Raw genomic sequence first — 24,589 nt, forward strand, 5'->3', positions numbered from 1 at the left:
TTTACCAACTTCAATTTTTTAGGGGAAATGGCCCATTATATCTGCTATCTACCATAAAATTTTGGTGATGGTAAACTGATAAACAAAAAAGTTATGACATTTCAAACATTTCACAATTTTTACATTTAGTAACAAAAAAAAATTTTTTTCTGTGTAGATTATTTCGAGAATTATATTTTGATGCTGATTTTATTGTAAAGGCTACCGCCTGAATTAAACAAGTTGTTTTCATGATACTTTAGTTTGATTATTCGTAATTACTATAGTATCTATTTGAAACTTAGACGCGATCCAGTGTTGTGATCAAAAATATTGAGATTGTCATACTTTTTATTGTACGTGACTGGTGAAAAAATCCCTTGATAGTGTTGAAAAGCTGTTGATTATAAGAAAAATGGAATTGAATTTATTTTTAAGACAAAAGCTGTATAATAAAAGTGTTTTTATACGCGTATACGTCTAGTTTATCCGCAAAAAAAATCCCTCTTAGAGAACAGACTTTATGATCGGAAGAATGCGAGTAACTTCAACAACAACAAATGCATAAGAGGTACATACCACAGACAAACAGACGAAACGCCTAGAACAATTTTAGTGAAAATTCATCGCCCAGTTCACACTATCACCACCTGGTGGAAATGTTTCACGAAACACTGCGTTGTGCAATATCGTCATCAGAAGGCGCTAGTGTGAAACGTCAAACGTAAAGAAAAACGATGGGCGCTCTTCTTGTTATGAAAGCCACAACCAAGATTCAAAATGATCGTTGAAGGCGTGGTCAATGAAAATTTCGCCAGTGTTACGTTTGTTTGTCTGTATACATACCTGACAATGCTCACGAAAAAAACAAAAAAATACTACCGCTATGAATATTAAAAATTGTATAGTATTTTTTTTTCAGCCACCAACACCAAACAAGTAAGTTAAAATTAATAAGTGATTTTGTTTATTGTAATCTAACGAACAAGATGAACAGTCGCTTTCTCAAAGGTCTTCAACTCAACGCTCTCTTGTAGACCGTTTGATGAAAAAAAATGTTCAAAAGAGTTACGAAATCTCACCGAAAGCACCATAGATAAACTGAAAGAGACTGGTTATGCCCAAATGTCCACATTGTGTACAAAATTACGCATTTGCACGTCCTGCCGTCTAGAATTTGACAAACGAGCCATCTGTATATCATCGGTAAAGCAGGGCGCAGGAAGTTCGAAAACGACAACAACTTAGAAATTGCCATCAGCGACATCTGTTTAAACAATTTAATTACGCCCCTTTCCAAAAATGCCCTGTAATATTCTTCAACATCTATACCCATTTCAATATTTTTAACGTTGCAAAACACGCTTTCAACATTCATCTTGAAGAAGAGGGAAAACACTTGTCCTCAAATGTAACAGCAAATTAATGAATAAACGACTAATGCGCGGAGGGCGTGATAAAATCGGAACATTACGGTACATAGTATATTATATTATATGTATATATAATATATAATAAAAACAACTTGTTTTACTCACGCAAGGCCATTAACAATAAAATCAGCATCAAACTTCAATTTCCGGCCGAAATAATTTACACTAAAAAAAATTATTACTAAATGTGAAAATTGTGAAATGTTTGAATTGTCATAACTTTTTTGTTTATTTTCATGGTAGATTGCTAATACAATGGACCGTTTTCTCTAAAAAATTACGTTGGTAAAAAGATAGGGTTTTGAGATATTTGAGTTTTAGTGACAAAAATGATATTTTTTAATGTTAAAAAAGATTTTTTTTCACAGTGTATATTTTCTTAGGAATCGCCATTTAGTTATCTAACTTTGCTGAACAATAAAATCAGCATCAAATCGCGATTCCCGGCCGAAATAATTTACACAGAAAAATTTTTTTTACTAAATGTAAAAATTGTGAAATTTTTGAAATGTTATAACTTTTTTGTTTATTAGTTTACCATCACCAAATTTTTATGGTAGATTGCTAATACAATGGACCGTTTTCCCTAAAAAAATCAAGTTGGTAAAAAGATAGGGTTTTGAGATATTTGAGTTTTTGTGACAAAAATGATGTTTTTCAATGATAAAATAGATTTTTTTTCACAGTGTATATTTTCTTAGAAATCACCATTTAGCTATCTAACTTTGCTGAAAAATTCATAACAATCGAACAATCCGTTTTTGCTGTGCATATTTTTGAATATTTTTGAACCATTTTCACATACACCCTTTTGAAAAGTTAGTCGTGGCTCTAAATAAAAATTTGATATCGAAAAATGGCGATTTAGATGGAACTGAAAAACTGTGCAAAGTTTCAGTTCAATAGAAAATCATGAATTAAAAATTTTCCTTAATTTTGATGCTGTTGCTTGGAATCGCTCTTGTATGCATACCCAGGTGGATCATGAACATATCTGCAGGTATCTCGAAAGGATGGATTGATGGTGAAACTCTTTAATATTGTTATATCACGCTCACCACTATACTGGAAGCACTTTCACGTTGAAGTTTCAATTGACAATCAGAACAGGAGATCCAAAAACTACACCGTGTCCAATAAGTTCTCATACAAAATCTTATTCAATTCATTTCACATCTGTAACTAGGATTTTCAAAGTAAATTTATTTATTGAAATGCTAACTAACACACACCAAATACAGTATATGTTTTGGAACTAACTGTCCTTTATCCTTCTCTGCTGATCGCTTATGTGTCGTAAGTCCATTTCAGCTGGCACGCACGCCATTTCATTGATATTTCGTCGTATTTTAACGAGTAATGGTTTTAGGTTGAAACAAATTAGGATCCTGTAATCCCCATTGCTAGTGGCAACTATGACCGGAAGAGAAAAAAATATTAGATCCTGTATTGGTAAAGTACGAAGCCGTTTTATTTTGTACAAAATAAAACGTAAATTAAACAAAAAATGTCCATTTACTTGTTTCAATGAGATTTGTTGTGTAAAAGAAGCATGGGTGAATCTTATATGGTTGATTCACACCATTCTCACTTATAAAACAAGCTTGTATTCCTATTATGGTAAATTTTGTCCAAAATTCACATTTTATGATACTAATCGTTGATCTAACGGTTATTTTCATGAAAATCATCCGAAGTTGAGGTTACTTGCAAATTTCTTATCATATCATCACTAAAACTGTATTGTTTCAGCCTTATTATATTTATTTGGTACATAACTTGGGATACAAACTCAAAATGTATCCTTATGGATCTATTTCGCTACAGTGGAATGCAAAACTTTTCGGATATTTTATTTGCGTGCCGGAGAAAACGGATTTCAGAAAACGGAAGTGTACTGCTAGGCTTATAAAAACATATAGAAAATAAAGTAATTCTAAACCGTATGCTTCACTTAACCAGTATTATGTGACCTTTCAACACATGTATTCATTTTGAAAATATGAATCACATATGTGAAATAAAATGATATTTTCTATATTTGTATTTTGCATGAGAACTTATTGGTCAAAATGTTTTAACCATGGTAAGTTTCAGCATTCAGCACTAATCCAGATGACCACTAGTCGCATAAGACTGTGTATGCCGAATAGCATTTTCATGCGCCGACAATCTCATCCGCTCCAAAGGTTGAATTATGCTTCAGAAGTGCTGATTGAGGAAATGGATCCAGTTTCGCCTTAATTATGAACGTTAGGGAATCTATCAGAGAATTCAGTATGTACTTTTGTGCCTTTTTAAGTATCGTAAAGATAAGCAAATATCTATTACATGAGGTTTTTAGTGCCGATTTTCTTTTTTTTTTTTGGTTCAATTGTCTCATCTATAAACCCGTTTATTGAAAATGAAGGCCACTTCTATCTCCTTTTTGTCCGAATGCTCGTTTGTAAAATTCGTGGTGGACATAAGACAACATCTTTTTATTACGTCACATTTTTGAACTCGGTTCATAAGGATCTGGTTGCCTCCACAATGCGTTTTTGTATGGAAACTCCATCTTTTTTGAACGGGTAGTAACGCTAGGCTGTGTTCCCTATTCCTCTGAAGCGTTACAAAATTTGATTGTTTTAAGATATGATTATGATATTCACGTCAACCCGGGTTCACGTTCACTTCGTAAGTGGATGGTCATGGGTTCGATCCCAGCCCTGGTACTTGCAATTTTTCCTCTTCTGGGCATATGCTCTAACAGACCCGGCAACTTGGATATCGGCTAACGGCAACTCATAATGGACCCCCCATTCGGAAAAGGAACAAGAGCCACATAAGCATCCTCGTGCTCATCATTCTACCATGAACAGTGTAGAAAAGTGACAGCAGCGCAAAGGCAACCAGTTCTATATAGTAGAATTAGAATAGAATACATTTAGGCGATGTGCAAAGTGTAAGTGCAGCTCTGCCAATTGAAATCGTTTACGCAGTGCCCTAGTGGACAAAAAAGAGTTGTAAATCAAGTGGTTGAACAATAAAACATTTTTGAAAAAAGAAAATGTTACAAGGCAAGTAACAAAACTGACCAAAAACTGGCGGTCGGAAGGTCCCAAAATGTGGTCAATGTGAAAATAAAATACTCTGAATAGTTTCTAATGAACTATACTCCCGTAAATTCACGAATATGTCTCAAGGCAGAATCAAAAACTGGCCACTTTGCTGTGGAAACTGGATGGGCGATCAATGCTGTCATGGTAAAATCAGACCTGGTTACTCAAGGATTACAGATTTCAACGCCCCCTATTATGCCCTATTTTTTCACAACTTTTTGCCTTTCTCATACACCAAAGTGTACTGAAAGGGTATATGTTCACTCAAAAAACGAATTTTCGATAGAAGCATCGGAGGTTCAAATCTCATACACCAATCAACTCAGTTCGACGAATTGTCATGATGTCTGTATGTGTGTATGCATGTGTCGAGCTGGACTTTTACCACATTGTTAATAGATCGAAAATATGTGTTGGTGGTTCATCGATTGTTTTCGGCGAAAAAATAATAAAACTGTTGTTTTGCCAGATTGTCCGGACGTATCGGTCGATTTTACTGGCCTTCGACCATCTTCTGCGGACTAATCTTCCAGTCGTCTTTTCACTATTGGACGACCATTAATGAAAAGACGACCAGAAGATTAGTCCGCAGAAGATGGTCGAAGGCCAGTAAAATCGACCGAAACGTCCGGACAATCTGGCAAAACAACAATTTTATTATTTTTTTTGTCGAAAACAATCGATGAATACATCAATTCGCGGTGATTGAACCATCAATATCATTAGATCGAAAATAGAAGATGGTTCAGAACGGTCACCCGCCACCCCGAATTCATATCGACGGTGATGAAATCGAGGCGGTTGAAGAATTCGTGTACTTGGGCTCATTGGTGACCGCCGACAATGACACCAGCAGAGAAATTCAGAGGCGCATTGTGGCAGGAAATCGTGCTTTCTTTGGACTCCGCAGAACTCTACGATCGAACAAAGTTCGCCGTAACACGAAGTTAACCATCTACAAAACGCTGATTAGACCGGTCGTCCTCTATGGGCACGAAACATGGACCCTACGTGCAGAGGATCAACGCGCCCTTGGAGTTTTCGAACGGAAGGTGTTACGGCGGAGTGCAGATGAAAGACGGGACTTGGAGAAGGCGAATGAACCACGAGCTGCATCAGCTGCTGAGAGAACCAACTATCGTCCATACCGCGAAAATCGGGAGGCTACGGTGGGCGGGTCACGTCATCAGGATGTCGGATAGCATGTATATAAACCAAGCCCCATCATGCAACACATCAAACTGCGGCGATTTTTGTACCCTTTAGCATGGTTGACGGATCTGTGCGGAAATCAACACTGGAGACCAGAAATTCCACGAAGTCAGCCCAAGATTTAAAATGGCGTCTAAAAAATCAAGATGGCGGCTGTTTAAAAGAGTATAAGCTCTAAAACCATGCACTATGAGGAAGATGTCTGGAGTCCAAAAATGCCCAAGGAAAAGAACTAGCGGAATAACAGTTTCTTAAGCTTAAGTTTGATTAAGAGGGGTTTGTTCCACTCGTATACAGCAAAAATGTTTGTTGGGTGGCGATCAGAATATCCACGATAGCGGTCTAAAGTGCAAGATGTCGGCTCAATACTCAAGATGGCGACTGTTTGATGGAGTTTTAGGTTCCAGAACCATTTTGCAACCTTTTCGCAAAATCCTTTCGAGTTTCGGCTTAAGAAATGTTTGAGTGAAAAGGAAAGAAGATTATTCTTTATGTAATTTAAAATGTACTCTTCGACTTCGAATGCTGCAAATTTGTTTCGGCAAACGGGTTACTGGAAAAAAAGCATAGAATAAAAATCTCTAGAATAAACTCTTGAGATATTTCTCAAGGAATTACGTTAGAAATTCATCTAAAACATTTTTGAAAAAAAATATGAAGAAATCTGTGGTGAAATAATTGGAGTTATATTTGAGGAAATTCCGGATAAATTTCTGAGGAAATACATGGAGAAATATCCAGAGAAAATCCCAAAGGAATCTCTGTATGAATTTCTGCAGGAATCTCTGAAAAAATTGCTTTCAGAATCACTGAAAGTAGTAAAACAAGAATCTCCGGAGGAGTTCATGCTGGATTTTCTGAATGAGTCCCTTAAGAAATTCCTAAAACATTCATGCAAAACGTTTCAATGGAATCCTTGGATAAATTTCTGGACTAATCTCTGGTAGACTTCCTGAAGAAATACCTAAAGAATCTCTGGAATATTTTCTACAGAATCCACTGATAGAGTTTAAGAATGATTCTTTGGAAGATTGTCTATAGGTATTCCTGTAGAAGATTCTGATAGAATCCATGGACAAATTTTCGACGAAGTAAATTTTAGTGGAGTTTCAAAAGGAACCTACTTGAAAGAATTCTTGGAGAACTTTTTGGAGAAATTCATGAGGGAGTTTTTGAAGCAAGCTCAGGAAAAAATTCTTAAATAATCGTTGGAAAACTTTCTGGAAAAAAAAAATCGCTGGAGGAGTTTATAAAGGAAATCTTTTTTTTTTCTCACGTGTGTAAGGACACCAATCTTATACCCAAGGGTGGAGATTTAAATACTAAACTCCTCCCTTTAAACAGGTTCTTCATAATAAGCACCCTTTCGCCTTTTACTACAAATACGAGAAACCCCTCCTTTGCTGCCTTTCCTATGCACGGGACTGGTGGGCGCGAAAAAATCGGAAAAATCGCCAAGGCCATTTTGTATGGACATACGTGCGATACATGTATGGAAGCACAAAACACTGCAGGGCGCTTATACTGGAAGTTAGATTGTTTACCTCAAGATCTGGGTATTCTGTGAGTACTTAAGTTTGAGTAACCTCGATGCCACCACACGTACCGTAGCAACGCTAACCCTATAATCATATGTGTGTGTGTGTGTGTGTGTTTTTTTTTTTCATTTGGGGGTGACTAGCAGTTCGTGTTCAAAAATGTAAGCTATTTTGTACATAAATAGCATAGCAAAGGCGATTGTACACACCGTGGGTGGCTATACAATGCTCAGCTTCATATGTTTTGAAAGATCTAACACGTAGTGTTTGGGATTAACGCCTTTTTCTACGGGTTAGAGTTGACCGAAACAAGCATCACATTGTATACCCAGTTAACATTTTGGTCTGTATAATTTTTGTTATACACTGTCATATAAGAACCATTTAGCTCGTATAAACTGCACAAAACAGCTATATGCGTACCAAAGTGGAGGCCATATAGATACTTGCGACGACTTTTTTCGATTCCATATGATTAGTAATACGATATCCTAAGCTGTCGATCAAATAAAAATAAAGCGAGTTCCAATGATTGGTTTCTAAAGTATTATGAACAGAAAAAAAGTTAACATGCAGTCTCGAACACGGCACTTCGTGATCCTCAGTTTGATACCATACCACTGTACCAAATATTCTGCCTTGAAGGAAGTGTGGAATTAGGCCTTCATGAACTCAAGCTTCTTAATCCGTAACAATAGCGTTGTTAGGGGATGGTGATTTTTTCTAAGTCATAGTGATTTCATTCACTACTTTGATGTCCTGATATACAATTTACTGAATTATGATCTGCCACTTCATGCAACTTTCAGCGAGTTTAGATTACGCTATTTACAGCATAGTTGTTTGTTTACAACTCGCGTCGTGTGCAGGTGATGCGCCTTCCGTCGTCGTCGTCGTCGTCGTCAATAATTGTCGAAAAAATAGCTTCTCGTGAATTATTATTATGGCATGGCTTTAACAAGGATTCCTGCCTTCATCTACAATACATAGTGCATTGTGAGCAAGATTGTAAGGACTATCGGCAGCAGATAAAACAACCATTGATAACCCGAATACTCAACAATGTCGCGCTGCGGATTGCAACTGAGGAACCTGCTGCAGGAACAATTCGTGGGAAATATTTTCATCGAACAGATCGAGGTAAGTGATAATAAATACAGATCTGCACCCAATTCCAAGTGTCGGCTATCGGAAACGTCTTCCGTGGTGTGTCCTTATCTTCGCCATGGTGCCAAATTCCGTGCGTTAAGTGATGTTTGGAGCGTCACGGTTGCCGTCGGATTTAATCTGAAGTTTTGCATATTTCTACCTGAAATGTACTGCCATCGAATTGGGAATAGAACAAAATAAGCATCTCGTTGTGTTTCCTGTGTTAATTACTACATTCTTCATAAAAAAAACTATCAATCGAGGCTTATTTATGATATCGATCATCTTCGAAGCTTGGGAGAATTTCTAAGTCATTGTGATCCCAAATGAAACTTTCCTGGTTATAATTATAACATATGGGTTTAGTGACGATTTTGACTTGCGAAATTTACGACTTGCTGGTTACAACATAGGCCATCGTAAACAAATCGCAACCATGATTGATATGCAATTTGTTTTGCATTTCTTTCTACAAGATTTAACATTGTTTGCGATCATGATTTTGATTGGATTCAAATGCGATACTACATGGACGTTTCTATACGATATATGGTTTACTGGGTACCTGGCCACGTCCTTACAATCGCTAGGAAAGGGTAGGAATGTTATAACGCCTACTTGAAGATACAGGGTACCCAAACTATCTCCATAGGCGTTAAAAAAAAGAATTTGTGTTAGTAGGGTGGGATTGTTATGAGGAGCTCTATTCGACAATCTTGAGCGCAGTTGAAATTTGATGGATGGTTTACAGATCTGTTAAATGAACTAACCTTGATATTCCTGAAAGAAAGAAAGAATATTAGTATACAAAAACAAATATATAAATGACATAGATATCTGCATATTAATGCTGAAGATATTGAAGGGGCCGAAGGATTGAGGCAGCCAATCAATGTTTGACAAACACAAGATTGAAGAGGGAAAAAATAAATAAACAAACTAAAACATAAATTGTTCGCAGCAAAACTCAGAACATTAAAAAACAGAAACATCACAAAAACACATCAAGTATCAATCTATGCTCCCACTTTAGGCAGGAAAATAGTAAAATTGAAACTTGATGTGGTAGATCTTACGCCGTAACACACCATTGTAAGGTGATCTACCCACGTTACGGGACCTTTTTTGTACATAAATCTACACAAAACAAGTTGTTTACGTCGGTTATCCTTTGGTTACATTAAGTTGATAGCTACTAGTTAATATTTAATAGTAAAATGAAAAGTTTCATCTAGTCTGATGTATTTGAGTTTCAAAACATGTACTCTTCTGAAAATAGTAGAAGTTTTCGATAAGGCCAATAGTGCACCGCCTAGCAACATCCTTGCACTGCACAAGAAGTGAGAGTTCACCCCGGCAACAACAAGCCATAAAATCAAAGATCACCGAAGCGGGCTCGTAAAATCTGCCGGTATGTGCGCACCGATGTACCTCGTCGATTTTATGGGTCCTTGAAAACAATCGATTCGTAGGTGCCAGCCCAGTGCAATGCCATGTGCGGTTAACCCGGACCCCAAACCTGCTGCTTGTTCCCGCGTGGTGGCACAAGTGCAATCCATTTCTCGGGCGTCTCGCCGTCACGGCACTCACCACCGCACCACTGACTGCCGAGGAGTCTGGGCAATGGCAACAACATTGCGCGCCAGAATTGCATTCCTACGGGATCTTGTAGTTGGAAATGAAAATATGAAGAATGCCAGGCCCCGTAAGGCACACAGCGAGTCGGTCGGCTAAGGCTGCTACTCCTGCTTCTGCTGCTGCTGCTGGTTTGTCGTCGTCCATGAATCATATTTTATTGTGCGACAAGTTTAATACAAAAATTCCTTAATTTCATTGGCCCTCGTGGTACTTCGTGGCCCGTGTGCAGGGTGGGATCTGGCTTCCATTGTTACCGGTAGCGTGGGGATCGGTGGAGTTCATCTCTGAAGCCGGCCGTAGATATTCAGAACGGAGCGATCTAAATCTTGGAACTGTCGCCATGCAGTTGGCACCGACCAAGAATGGGAAGGCTGCCAATACTGCACACCGCTGCTGCTGGCATCGGGGAGTGTAAGAATTTTTCGAGGTGTTAAAAGAAACCAATAAAGCATGCCATTTCGTGGACCTGGTACATGCTCTGTTTCGCCGTATTCCGGGAATTTTATGCTTCCCCGTGCAGACGAGCGCAGCGCACCAGTGAAATGCTCAGATCTAAAGATGCTGGGTGCATCGCGTGAACCTGCAGCCAGCGTACGTGTGGGAGAGAGCCTGTGTTGCAATATTTACGATCATGAATTACGATGGTAATGAACCTGGGCTCGGTATATTTATTGGTTGGCTTATCGCCAGGTGGAACAGCTTTGACCGTTTTATCGCCTGTCTGGTCCAGGGTATTAGGCGAGCGAATGACGATCGTCGAAGCAGCAGTGATGGCGAAGCGCAGCTACCGCGTTTTCGGTATCGAATGAATCACTCAATCCCAATTTCAAAAACGACTATTGAAGATTGAAAAAGAATCAAGTTTATGGCCGTCACTTGTGCTGTCCAACCCATCGAAATTTGTCGCCATCCAATGAGGGTGTGTGGTGGCTTAACGACACCATATGGATCCATCCGGAAATGTCCTTAGAGTTTAAGATTGATGACGGAATAAGCTAAAATGATCATAAATATTACTCTGTGTTACAAATTTAGCGAACATAAAAAAAAAGCATTAATCTAACTTGCTTTCGTAAACATCAATGTTCAACAAGACAGTTGTTCGTTCGGTTTTAATGGCGTATTCTAATACTAATAAAAATACGATTTTTACAGTACTGGACGTGGTTTAATCTTTCTACGCTCATACACACATAGAGTAATATGTAATTCATGCGAATATTTAGTTTTGAGCCTTATACATGAATAAAAAGTTACCTATGTGAGTTTTCCAATTGTTTTTTTTTTCCTCTTTTTTCGGTCATTTTTTGCCGTAGGCAGGTTCATCCCGGACAATTTTCCAATTGTTGTTATGCCCTCGCCCGTGCAACAAAAAACCCCACAAATTCCTCCTGAAATTCCTACGCGGACCTAGACGCGGACTGTGAAAAATATATCAAGGACTAATTCATAAAATTTCTCCAGGGATTTCTTTAGATTCTTGCAGCGAATAATTGAGACATTTAGTTGTTATTCCTCTGAAATGTCTCAAAATATTATTCAAGAAAATCTTGGGAGAACTGCTTCAATTTTTCTAAAAATTCCTTCAGAAATTGTTCGAGAATTTCCTCCAGAAAATTATCGATGGATTTATTAAAAATCCATGGATATCTTGTTTCAGTGTTTCATTCAAAAACTCCTCAGAGAATTTTAAGGAATGACTTTGGACATTCCTCCGAGAAATGCTTCACAAATACTTCCATTGATTTCTATAGAATTTTTTAGTTTCCCTTATAATATTCTCAGAAGTTTTCTAGAGATTATCCCAGATATTAACTTGGGATTTTATTTTATTAAACCTTACCTGGATACCGTAGAATCTTTAGTAAATCCTCCCGGAATTCCGTTTGCAAAGTTTTCCAAGGATATCTTTTAAAAGTTCTTAAAAACATCTTTCACTGACTCACTCAAAGTGCAAATTTTCGGTAATACCAATCCGTGTGGTCAATTATGAATTTCAAATAACTCAACGTACATATGTACAGATGGGTAAATTATTGGTTAAATTGGGAAAAAATCCACAGCTCAGGTGAGATTTGAACTCACGACCCTTATTCGCTAGACAAGTCTTTCACTGATTGCAGCAAAATTTCCTCTAGAATCTTATTCGAAGATTGCGTTAGAGATTCCTCCAGATATTGCTCCAAAAAATTCATGTAGGAAAGCTTCTTTTAAGTAAAAGAAAAATCGCGTTAAGTACTGTTCCTTTGAATTCCACTAAGAATTTGCATCCTTTGACAGATACGTATTTCGACCTCAACTGTAAGGTCGTCTTCAGTGTCTTGTACTTGACTCGACTCGATTCAACAGTCGACAAGTCGAGTCAAGTACAAGACACTGAAGACGACCTTACAGTTGAGGTCGAAATACGTATCTGTCAAAGGATGCAAATTCTTAGTGGAATTTAAAGGAACAGTACTTAACGCGATTTTCTTTTTACTTACAGATATTCCCCTAACAAGCCCAGGTTAATCATCAAGCTTCTAATGTTTTTCTTAAAAATCCTCCACAGATTTGTTTTAGAAATCCGTTCAAAAATCTTTCAGTTAATCATCCACGGATTCCTTCAGAAATGCTTTCAACGATTCGTTTTGAAAATCAAAGATTTCTTCAGATTTTTTTTCCACAGATTTATTTGGAAAATCTATCACAGACTCCTTACAAAATTCTAACAAGAAATAATTCGGAAACACTTCCAATAATGATTTTAGAAACTTCCCTGGAGGCTTTTTCAAACAGTCATAATGAGATTTTACCAAAAAATTGTTCAAGGATCCCAAGTCGAAGCAAATCTTCTATGGATTTCTTTCAAAAGTGATCCATGGATTCCTTCAAAAATTACTTGAATAATTCGGTCCTAAATTTACTATATTTCAAAACCTCTTTCAATGTTTTTTTTGTAAGTTCTTCCAGTATTTTTTTAGGAAATTTCTCCAGGGCTTCCTCCAGATATTCTCATAAGTAGATTTCTATGAGTTCTCTCTGAAACTCTACCAGAATCCTCTCAAGGAATCGTTATAAAAATTCATCGGATTTTTTTTTCCAGGAAATCCTTCGGCAGTTTCTACAGGGATTGTTTTAGAAAATCTTTTGAAGATTATTTAATAACATTTCTAACAGGCTTCCTCAGAAAATTTTCCTGATCTTATTTCAGAAATTCGTTCTGATTTTTTTTTTCAAGAAGTCTACCAGAGATTTGTTAAGGAATGACTCTCGAAATTCCATTCAAAATTCCCGCTTTCCAGGAAATTCTTCATGGATTTATCCAGAAAGTCCTGCAGGTTTTCTGGCATTATTACTTTCGATGATTCAGGCATGAATTCCTTCAGAGATTACTGGCAGGAGTTCATACTAAAATTCTTTCAGGATTCCCTCCAGTATGCCTCCATGTATTACCTCAGAAATGTATCCGGTATTTTATCTGAGGATAACTCCAATAGTTTCTTTACGGATTCTTTAAGAAATGTATTCAAGAATATGCCGAGGAATTTCTACGCGAATTTTTAAAAACATATCTCAAGAGTTCTTTCCAGGAATCTTTGTGGACGCTTATATATGCGATTTTCCTGATTTTGTTTCAGAAATTCATCCATAGAATTCTCCAGGAATACATTCGGAAAATCCTTAGAGATTTTTATTTAAGAATTTATCGAGGAATTTTTCAAAAAAAACCTCATTTTTTCCTAGGAACTTTACCAAGGGTTTCTCGCAAAGTTTTTCCAGGTATGTCAATAGGAAGTTATTAAGAAATACCTCTTGGGATTCCTTCAATAATTTGCCTGGGGTTTTTTCTCATATTCCTCCTGAAATTTATTTAAAAAAATATGAATATTTTCTAATATTTCTTCAGAGTTTCCTTCAGGTGTTTTGTTCTCAGAAATGCGTGCTGGGATTCCTTCTGAACTTCCTTTAAGAATATACATATTTATATCTCCACACAGTCATTCAGAATTTCTGCAAGGAATTTCTTGTAAAGAACTTTTAAAGTTTTTTTTCAGAAATTCGTCTGTAATTTTTTTAACAAATTCTTCAGGGATTGCTCCGGTAATTCTTCCCCGGGTTTCTCGAAGAATTCTTTGATAAATTGTTGCAATGATTTCTGCAGAAATTTATACAAGTTTTTTTTTTTTAAATAACTCCTGCGTGTATATTAGGAATGTCTCCCCGGATGTCGTAGAGATCCCCATGTAGATCCCTGTAGAATTTCTTCAGATATTTCTCCATGGATTTTTTGGATTTTTTTTTCCGGAAATTGCACAAAACTTACTTATCCTTTAAAGAATACGTGAAGGGATTCCTGAGAAATTCCTGGATCGTCTTAAGACATTCTTGGAATTTTGTGGAGGAATTTATGGAAACATTTTGGATGAATTTCTTGGATAATACCTTTGAGAATACTTGAAGAAACACTTTAGGATACCCCATGAATTCTGAAAAAAAAAATCAAGAATGATAGGGCAGGATCGTGCTTCCGGCGGATTTTGGGGTCACAGAACGGATTGGGTGGACACTATCACCACTGGGGTCACTCGGTATCACGGGATTCACCAAAAAAACTTGACTTTGTACTTTAAAACTTTAAACTTTATTCTATTACATCGCTTATCTACCCTACGTTGTGTGAATTATTTCGTGTAACGGAAAAGATACATGCTATAAAATTTCTATAGCAGCTGGCAGCAAATGCTGGCAGTAAGCTGTGGAATACCTGCATTTTGGGCAACGATAGACTTGAGAACTGTCATCGCCGCCACCTGAAATTCATGAATTTCAATCTATCTCCTATCACAACAAACAATACTTCAAATCTTATTCTAATTCGGTACAATTCAGGAAAATGACAAATTCTAGGATTCTTCATTGAGTTCCTGATTCAAAAGGCAGCAAACAGATCTTCGTGACCGGACGGCGAATGATTCCTTTGGTGGTGTGCAGTGTAGGGATTGAGAGGGGTACTGAGAAAATAAGCTACTGGGCATATACCATTGGCAGCGGTGAAGCACCGTCGACAAAAACAAAATAAACGACGAGCACAGAAAGAAACGTCAGTCTTGTAAAGTATTTTGCGCGTGCAGCTTGTTAGGCGAGTGCGGTGCTGCTTGATTCCGATGCACATCGGCGGAATTGGAGTTTGGCCCGCCATAATGTACCGGAAGATTGGTTCCGGACACGACAGACACCTAGGCCTAAGAGGACGTAGAGGTCTCTAGATACCTCTCTTGGGTGTCCAGCTAAACTTCCTTTCCCATCCCTCAGCTGTCGCAAGAACGTGGCCAGGATATCTCTCTGGGACTGTACAACCTACGACTTTGTGTTTGGTTAATGTCAATACAAATGCTAAAGTCCTGTGGATCTTCCTGCAAATCCCCCAAAACTTTCTCGAACCTTCTGTAACGCACCTGAGATCCTCCAAAACACCTGAAAGCGCCCAAGTAACGCCTCTGAAATCCCCTGAAATTGCTCTGAATCTTCCGGAAACGCCTCCGAAAACCCCCTCGAACTCTCTGTAATGCGTAGCTCTCCGAAATACCTGAAATACGCGTAGTACCTACCGACTGCGCCAATGTCGTGTCCGGAACCAATCTTCCGGTACATTATGGCGGGCCAAACTCTAATTCCGCCGATGTGCATCGGAATCAAGCAGCACCGCACTCGCCAAACAAGCTGCAAGCGCAAAATACTTTACAAGACTGACGTTTCTTTCTGTGCTCGTCGTTTATTTTGTTTTTGTCGACGGTGCTTCACCGCTGCCAATGGTATATGCCCAGTAGCTTATTTTCTCAGTACCCCTCTCAATCCCTACATGCAGGTCAACGATTCGGATGAGCCCGTCTGGTCCTTCGATGGTGTTGACAATTCTCGCTAGAGGCCACTTGACGGGAGCTAGGAATTCATCGACGACGACAACCATCCTGCCGGGCTGAATTGCTGTATTGGGAGCGTTGATTTTGTTTTCTTTTTGCAGTTCCTGCAAATATTCGGTCTGCCACTGATGCCAAAATTGTTGAACTCGGTGTTGCAGGGCTCGATAGTGGTCGAGGCGGTTGATCGGAACCTGGCATACTTCGGCATCGGGGAGAGCAGACTGTGTAGTTCCGATGAGAAAGTGGGCTGGTGTCAGAACGGCTAAATCATTGGGGTCCTCCGTGAGTGGTGTCAAGGGACGAGAATTCATAGCGCCTTCTATCTGCGCCAATACCGTCGACATATCCTCGAAAGACAGCTTCGTATTTCCTAGCTGACGGTACATATGCTTCTTGGCCACCTTGACGGCAGCTTCCCACAGTCCGCCAAAATGTGGGGCCTTCGGTGGAGTCATATGCCACTGGATTCCCTGGCTTGAGCAGTGTGTGGCAATGAATCCGGATGCCTTCTCTCGCTGTAGCATTTGGTACAATTCGTGTAGTGCGTTGCGGGCTCCCTCGAAATTCTTTCCGTTGTCGGAGTGTATGTGTGTGGGGCACCCGCGACGAGCGATGAACCTTCGTAGCGCGTTGAGAAATGCTGGTGTGGAGAGGTCGCTCACCAGCTCTAGGTGCACAGCTTTCGTGACGAAGCAAACGAAGACGCTGATGTAGGCCTTGGTTGGTGAGGCGCGTTTGTGGATTGCTTTCATGTAGACCGGACCGGCAAAATCTACTCCAGTGACAGAAAAAGGACGGCTCGGGGTAATTCTCTGCAGCGGCAGTTGTCCAGTTTGTTGTTTGGCGAGAACGGGTGAGGCTCTAGAACAACGGAAGCAATTCCGTACGATGTGGTTGACCAATCGCCTTCCTTGTATCGGCCAAAATTCTTGGCGAATGGCCGCTAGGGTCACACGGCCGCCACCGTGGAGTAGCCTCAGATGGTAGTGCATGGCGATTGACCGTGTTAATGGATGGGAATTGGGAAGGAGGATGGGATGTTTGGTTATATAAGGCTGATCTGACAAACGCAATCTACCCCCAACTCTCAATATTCCCGAATCGTCGATGAAAGGGCTCAGAAGACGTAGGCTCGAATGCTTGGGAACCGCTTTTCCCTTCCCCAAGTATCTAATCTCCTCTGCAAAGACGTCTGCTTGGGCTAGCTTGATTAGTTTCATCCGGGCTGCTGACATTTCCTCAACGGTGATTGCATTTGTTATCACATCCAACTCGGGACACGGTGACGATGTAGTTCGATGACGACCACTACGACAAGCTTGGATGAAGCGCAGACAGTATGCTGTCACTCGTGTCAAACGATTATAGCACAGCGATGTGTCAAACATGCCATTCACTTCGGGCTTATTTTGCACAGCCGCCACCATTCTTCGTCGCTCCAGGATTTCTTCGGGTGTTTTCTGCTGCTGGGTACTAATTGGCCACTCCGTTTCAGGTGCTGTTAGCCAGGCTGGCCCATGGTGCCACAAGTTGCTGGATCGGAATTTTTCGACGGTCATTCCTCTGCTGACTAGGTCCGCTGGATTCTCTCTCCCTGCGATATGGTGCCAATAGGATCCCTGTGTTGTGGTTTGGATTTCAGAAACCCTATTCGCGATGAAGGTGCTCCAAGTGTATGGAGGCGATCGAAGCCACTCAAGTGTGACGGTGGAATCGGACCAAAAATGGGAAGCAGTGATAGGCATATCCAATGCTTCGGAAACTCGCTTATGCAACCGCGCAGCCAGCACAGCAGCAGATAGCTCCAGACGGGGAATGGAAACTCGCTTGAGGGGGGCTACCTTCGATTTGGAAGCGATCAATCGGACTTTTACGGAACCTTCGACGTCTGTGGAACGGGCATAAATGCAAGCGCCGTATGCTTGCTGGGATGCATCCGAAAATGTGTGCAGCTGAACGTAGGAATTCGGCAGAAATGTATATCGTTCAACACGGTAGGAGACAATCTTCGGTAGGTCGGTGCAATAGTTGTTCCACTTGTCATGAATAGCGTCAGATACCTCTTCATCCCACCCGCAAGGCTGCAGCCAGAGCTCCTGCAGTAACATTTTTGCTCGTATGATGACTGGGGCGGTGAGACCTAGGGGATCGAAGTGTTTTGAAACGGCAGACAGAATAGAACGTTTAGTTGGTGGACCATTTCCGACAGTAGGGGTCGAGTCGAATCTCAGCAGGTCCGTCCTGGGTTCCCAACAGATCCCGAGCGCTTTGATGGGCTCTTCGTGGTCAAATTTCATCGTTGGTTGGGTTGCAATTTGCGATGGGTCGAGTCCTTCCAGAAACTTTTCGCTGTTGGATGCCCATTTCCTCAATTGGAATCCTCCTTTGGCCAGCAGTTCGTCAAGTTCCTCCCGTGTTTCGATTGCCTCTTCCTCTGTATCCGCTCCCCCTATACATAATAATGTATAATCGTCCACATAGAATCCCTTCTTCAGAGCGGGGACTCCGTGCGGATAGGCATCTCCTTCGTCGGCAGCGAGCTGTTGCAGGGTTCGAGTGGCAAGGAATGATGACGGTGCTAGCCCATAGGTAACCGTAGACAATTCGTACGAAGTGACCGGGTCGTCTGAATGGAATCGCCAGAGAATTCGCTGTAGTGGTGTGTCGTCGGGATGCAGTAACACCTGGCGATACATTTTCGCGATGTCCGCTACGAGGGCTATTGGGTACTTGCGGAATCGGAGGACTAGTGTCAGTAGCTCGTCCTGAACAATCGGACCGACTTGGAGGGCGTCATTGAGGGAATATCCGGTGGAGGTTTTCGCGGATCCGTCAAAGACTACACGCACTTTGGTGGTTGTACTGGCCTCTTTCAGTACGGCGTGGTGGGGCAAATAATGCACCTGCTGCGGTTCCTCTTCGCTCGGTGGAACAACTCGCATGTGTCCAAGCGAAAGGTATTCGGATAGGAAAGAGTGGTACTCTTCCATTAAATGGGGTTCCCTGCTCAGCCGTCTCTCCAGGGAATAGAACCGACGCAGTGCAGCAGACTTTGACTCACCGAGCATGTGATCGAAATTTGGATGACGGGGCAAACGGACGATATATCTTCCCTCCGGTGTACGTGAGACATTGGAAATGTAGTGGGATTCGCATTGCTGTTCTTCCACCGAGTAGTTTGGACGGTTTTCTACCTCTTCGAGAAGCCAAAAGCGTTCCATAGCCTCATGGAGTGGATCGGAAAGCGAGACATCGCATGCTTCGGGTGGCGATTTCAGGGGAGTTTGGTTCCTACCGGTGACAATCCAGCCGAAAACGCTCTTGATGAGGATCGGGTTTTCACCTTCTACGATCCGGGTACCAGGGTTCACATATGTAACAAAAAGGGTTCCGCTCCGAGCAACATGTCGATGGCACCGGTCTTATTGAAGGTAGGGTCGGCCAACTGAAGATCTTGCGGGCATGCCAGTCATTGGAAGGAGAGGAAACAACGGGCAAATCGATCGTTATACGGGGCATGACGAGGAAGTCCAAACCAATCTCGAAATCGGAGGTTCTCGACCTGATAGTAGCACTGACCGAGTGGTTGACACTGGAGGACGACTCACCGACACCGAACACTGGGATGTTAATCTTGTTTCGCTTGAGACGGAGGAGCTGGCATAGTCGATCGCTGATGATGTTGGATTGCGATCCATTATCCAACAGAGCTCGTGCGGGGTGAGCTTGACCATTACAATCGAGGACCATCAACACGACTGTCGAAAGCAAAACATTGGCGTTCGATGTTTGCGAGGAGTTGGACGTCTGTTCACTGACAGCATTCGTGGAAGTGGGTGGTCGCCGGTTGGGTGCTGCATCTTGTTTGACGATGGGCTTCGGTGTGTACGTTGATGGGCGAACGGTGGTGGATGATTGTTCGGTTTCGAGTGGGTGGTAGCCTGGGTGGAGCAATGAATGGTGTCGTTTTCGGCAGTGACGACACGAGAATTTTGATTGACAATTGCGAGCGAGGTGGTCTTGACGAAAACAATTGTGGCAGAGATGTTGGTCATTGATGACTTTCAGACGATCAGCGACGGACATTCTTTCGAATCGTGGGCATTGGAAGAGAGGATGATGTTGATCGCAAGAGTGGCATTTTCGTGGTGTGGCTTCTGTAACGGCATGGGAAATGGTTTTGTGGAACGGTGGGCGTCGAAACATTGGTGGTTGTTGATTGGATGTTGGCTGTGCTTGGTGATTAACGGACATTGATTCTAGCACACGAATGCGACGGTGGAGAAAATCAATGAGACAACCGTAGTCGGGGTTTGTGGTGGTCGTAGCGAAATCTTCCCATGCTTTCTGCGTCGCGTCGTCGAGTCGGAGGCAAAGAAGATGCTCCAGCATAGTGCTCCAGGAAGCGATAGGTTCACCAAGTTGGCGGAGGGTCTTGGTGTGGCGCTCGTACTCGTCGACGACGGAATGCAATGCAGCGGCGGATTCTTTTTTCATTCGAGGGCAATCGAGGAGGGCTTGAAGGTGTCGCTTTTTGATGAGATATTCGTTAGCGTAGCGAGAGACGAGGGTTTGCCATGCAATAGGGTAATTAGCGGAGCTGATGCCGATGGATTCGATTAGCTGTGCTGCCTCTCCTTTCAGAGCAGCACGGAGGTAATGAAACTTTTGGATGTCGTGAACGTCGGGGTTGGAGTGGATTAGAGCGACGAACGTGTCGTGGAAAGCTAACCAGTTGTTGTAGTCCCCGTCGAACTCCGGCAGGGAAATGGTTGGTAGTTTGATGCCAGACAGGCCAGAGGGAGACGATTGGAGAATTGCGTTTGTCAAAGGTGGTACATTGGGGAGGTAGGATTGAAGAGAAGCCTTAATTTGGAAATTGCGGGTTTCGTTGTGGGAACGGAAAGCGAGATTTTGCGCCATACCTTGGTTGGTCAGTTCCAGGTCCTCGAGCTGGGTCTGCACATCCTCCAATCCCATCCACACGGTATCGAGGCTCTCGAGACGTAGTTTCACCTGGCCACTGTCCCGTTCCGCCACGTATTTCTCGACGAATTGTTCCGCTCTTCCTAGCGCAGCGATGAGCGTCGTCCGGCGGTTGATGAGCTGTTGTCTCGAACGTTCGTCCGCCATTGCGGAAGCGGGGTATCGCAGGGGGCACTAGATCGGGTGACACAGAGGAAGACCCGGTAGAGCCGGACAAATGGAGTAGATAGGTTGGAGCGCTACTAACCTGTCCAAGGCTAGGATTAAGCCTTGTATTATATTCAAAATCTGCAACGGTCCTTCTATTGGGCAATCACATGTAACGGATGGCTATGGCGTCGTCACTCTCGCACTGGCTGATAGCTGACCGGGTGGCCACGCTTCTAGAAGCTTCGTCGAACTCCGGAACGGTTACGAGTTTCGGAAAAAAGAGAGAAAAATCTCAAGGCACCCGCGATAAACTTCTGCGCACTCGGAATAATACGTACCGAGTGCCTAACGGAATTAGGCTTTGTATTAAAATTCAAGCGGGAACTCCGGAGAAGCTTCTCGAAGGCGTTGGAACACAATAGGCTCCGGGGAAGATGGCGATCCTTTCAATACCGATGGGGCACACAATGGTGCGGAACGATGGCGGTAGATAGCGTCTGAGTCCGAACTGCGATGGCGGGTGTTCTGGAAAGAAGCCAGATCCTGGTCACGGCACCAAGATGATAGGGCAGATTTCGGCGGATTTCGGGGTCACAGAACGGATTGGGTGGACACTATCACCACTGGGGTCACTCGGTATCACGGGATTCACCAAAAAACTTGACTTTGTACTTTAAAACTTTAAACTTTATTCTATTACATCGCTTATCTACCCTACGTTGTGTGAATTATTTCGTGTAACGGAAAAGATACATGCTATAAAATTTCTATAGCAGCTGGCAGCAAATGCTGGCAGTAAGCTGTGGAATACCTGCATTTTGGGCAACGATAGACTTGAGAACTGTCAAAGAATATTTCCAAAAATTCTTCTATTTCGGAGGAATTATAAAAAAACTCCTGTAAAAATTCAGACAATATTTCTTAAGGATAACGTTCAAAAAAATTTAAGAATAACATTAAGGAATACAAGCATGAACAATCATTGAAAGAATTTCCAATAGAATCAAAATAACTCCTGGAAGAATTTCGGAAGGAATTTCTGAGGAAAGCGAAGGACCAATTTCAAAATGATCGACTTCAAAACGGCACATGAGTTATCGACCGGATAGGCACGGACTTTCCCGCAAAATTTTGCAGACTTATAGAAGCTAGCTATTTTTTTGTTCAGCTCTGCAGGTGATATCCATCCTCTCCACTCCTCTTCTTGGCGTAACGTCCTCACTGGGACAAAGCCTGCTTCTCAGCTTAGTGTTCTATGAGCACTTCCACAGTTATTAACTGCCCAGACAACCAGTCATCGTGTAAGATGTTGCATAAGATGTTAAAGTGGAGGCGATATGCGTACATTTTACATGCGCCTAAATGGAGGCATGTACGTATAAGGCCTCCACTTTATCATCTTATGCAACATCTTATACGATGACTGGTTGTCTGGGTGAGAGCTTCCTCTGCCAATGACCATTTTGCATGTGTATATCGTGTGGCAGGCACGAAGATACTCTATGCCCAAGGAAGTCAAGGAAATTTCCTTTACGAAAAGATCCTGGACCGACCGGGAATCGAACCCGTCACCCTCAGCATGGTCATGCTGAATACCCGTGCGTTTACCGCCTCGGCTATGGGGCCCTATCCAGCAAATTTTGGAGAAGTTACAGGGATTTCTGGGAAGTTTTTGTGGTTTCGTAGAGTTCCAGGGTCATTACAGGGTGTCTGATAGGGTTTCAAGAAGTTTTCGAAGGTATTTCAGCGAGTTTCACTGATGTGTGTTGCATAGTTGTTCCATGGGGATGCCCGTTAACATCAGACAACTGTGTTGCACACGGCAGTTAAGACATTCAGCTTTTTTCAAAGACTTTACTGGGTCATTTCCTAGTGTTTTGAATTACCAGCCGAGCTTGGGTAGAAGTAGATAGTAAAATTGCATTCTCAAAGGCTAAGGGAGTTGTATACCATAAACTAGGTAAAACTTGGTGATACAATTTGAGTTACTCCTGGAGGAACTGTTACAGGTTTCAATGAAGAAAGTCTTAGTTAATCATCTGAAGAAATTTTTGGGGGAACTGTTAGGAAATCACTAGAATAAACACAATATGAAGCTACTGAATAATTCCCAGATTACCGCCTGCTGCATAAATTTTCTAAGCATGTTTGTCCATATTCAATTGATTTTCAATTTTATACGTACAGTAAGGTAAAGCACCATTCCACTTGACCGCTCGAGAAGCCACTCCTGCAGCCAGATTTATTCACATGGCCACAACTTTTAAGATCACTCTTCGGTTCGTCATCCAGCCCCGGAGGACGACGACAAATTGGCTATCGAAACGATGACAATAAAATAAACTCCGAAACGGGCTTGCATCGGCATCGGCAATAAGCGCCCCTGTTGAATGCTATATTTAAAAATCGATAAAAGGCAGCTAAGCAAACAGAATAGTATTAAATTTTATGATCACCTCTGCTTGCTGTTACCATCAGTGCTTCCTCCCGCTACATTTGGAATCCCCCCGACCCTGCAACCATCCGAGCTGATGAGACGCGGCGATGGACGAAATATCACACCCAGTTCGTCACCCAGCCAGCACACCGGCCAAAAGTGAACGGATCGCACCCGGGCAAGTGTCACTCGTGGGAGTTTTCAGTGAGGATACCATCAAAATCGTCGAACATGATCGAGTCTCATCGAATTTAACGACAATGTAATTTAAGACATTAAACGTTAATAATTTACCACAAATAACACATTAAACTAGATTTATCGTTCCGTGGCTGACGAATCGGAATCGTCGAGTCATCAGGGAATAGTTTCTTATGCTGGGGTTCCATGCGGACGGACATCCCACGCAAACAAACGAAACTAGTTCCCATCGCCCAGTAGAGGTATCAACATCTTCATCAACTCACCGAATGATCGATCGATCGGTGATGGTCGAAAATCAGCCTGATTGTGTCATCGCACCACCGCGGCACAGGTTGACCTTGTTGAACAACAGTGAATAAACTGAATATGTACTAGACCTGTGCGCCGCCGCGCCACGCCGCCGCTGCCGACACTTTTTGTCCCACGCCGACGCCGATCGAGGTATCGGCGGCGCGCCATACGCCGCTGTTTGTCACGCCGCCGATTTTCATTTTTCGCGCCGGTGATCAGTGCACGAACAAAATTAAGTTTATATAAAGCTAAGATAAAAAAATCTCACGATCACTATCATAAGAGTTTGATTACAATAATTAATTTCTCAACTCTTAGAACACACATTCACATCTCTCCAGAAGTTTCTTCAGAGAATCTTCCAGAAGGATTCAGTGATGCCTTCTGGAGATCCACCTAGGATTATTCAGAAAAATCTTCAGGGATGCCTCCAAGATGATTTTTTTCAGAAGATCTCTACAGGAATACTTTCAAAAATTAGTTCAGAAGAATTCAGGGATGCCTACTAGAGATACATCAGAGATTCATCCAGAAGATCCTTCAGGAATTCTCATAGGAGATCCTTCAG

The 24,589-nt window shown here is 41.7% G+C and overlaps 1 protein-coding gene across 1 annotated transcript; it reads right to left on the bottom strand.

The window, feature by feature from the left end:
* Positions 1-9,913: 9,913 nt before the first annotated feature.
* Positions 9,914-21,086, bottom strand: LOC134286046 (uncharacterized). Its single transcript, XM_062847610.1, has 5 exons — positions 20,372-21,086; positions 19,400-19,894; positions 15,893-19,299; positions 15,642-15,753; positions 9,914-10,068 (listed from the first exon to the last, which is right to left on the bottom strand). The coding sequence occupies exons 1-5, from the start codon at positions 21,084-21,086 to the stop codon at positions 9,914-9,916; spliced, it is 4,884 nt and encodes a 1,627-aa protein (XP_062703594.1).
* Between the last annotated feature and the right edge of the window lie 3,503 nt (positions 21,087-24,589).

The sequence above is a fragment of the Aedes albopictus genome, chromosome 2 (assembly GCF_035046485.1).
Source record: "Aedes albopictus strain Foshan chromosome 2, AalbF5, whole genome shotgun sequence".
Lineage (NCBI taxonomy): Eukaryota > Metazoa > Arthropoda > Insecta > Diptera > Culicidae > Aedes > Aedes albopictus.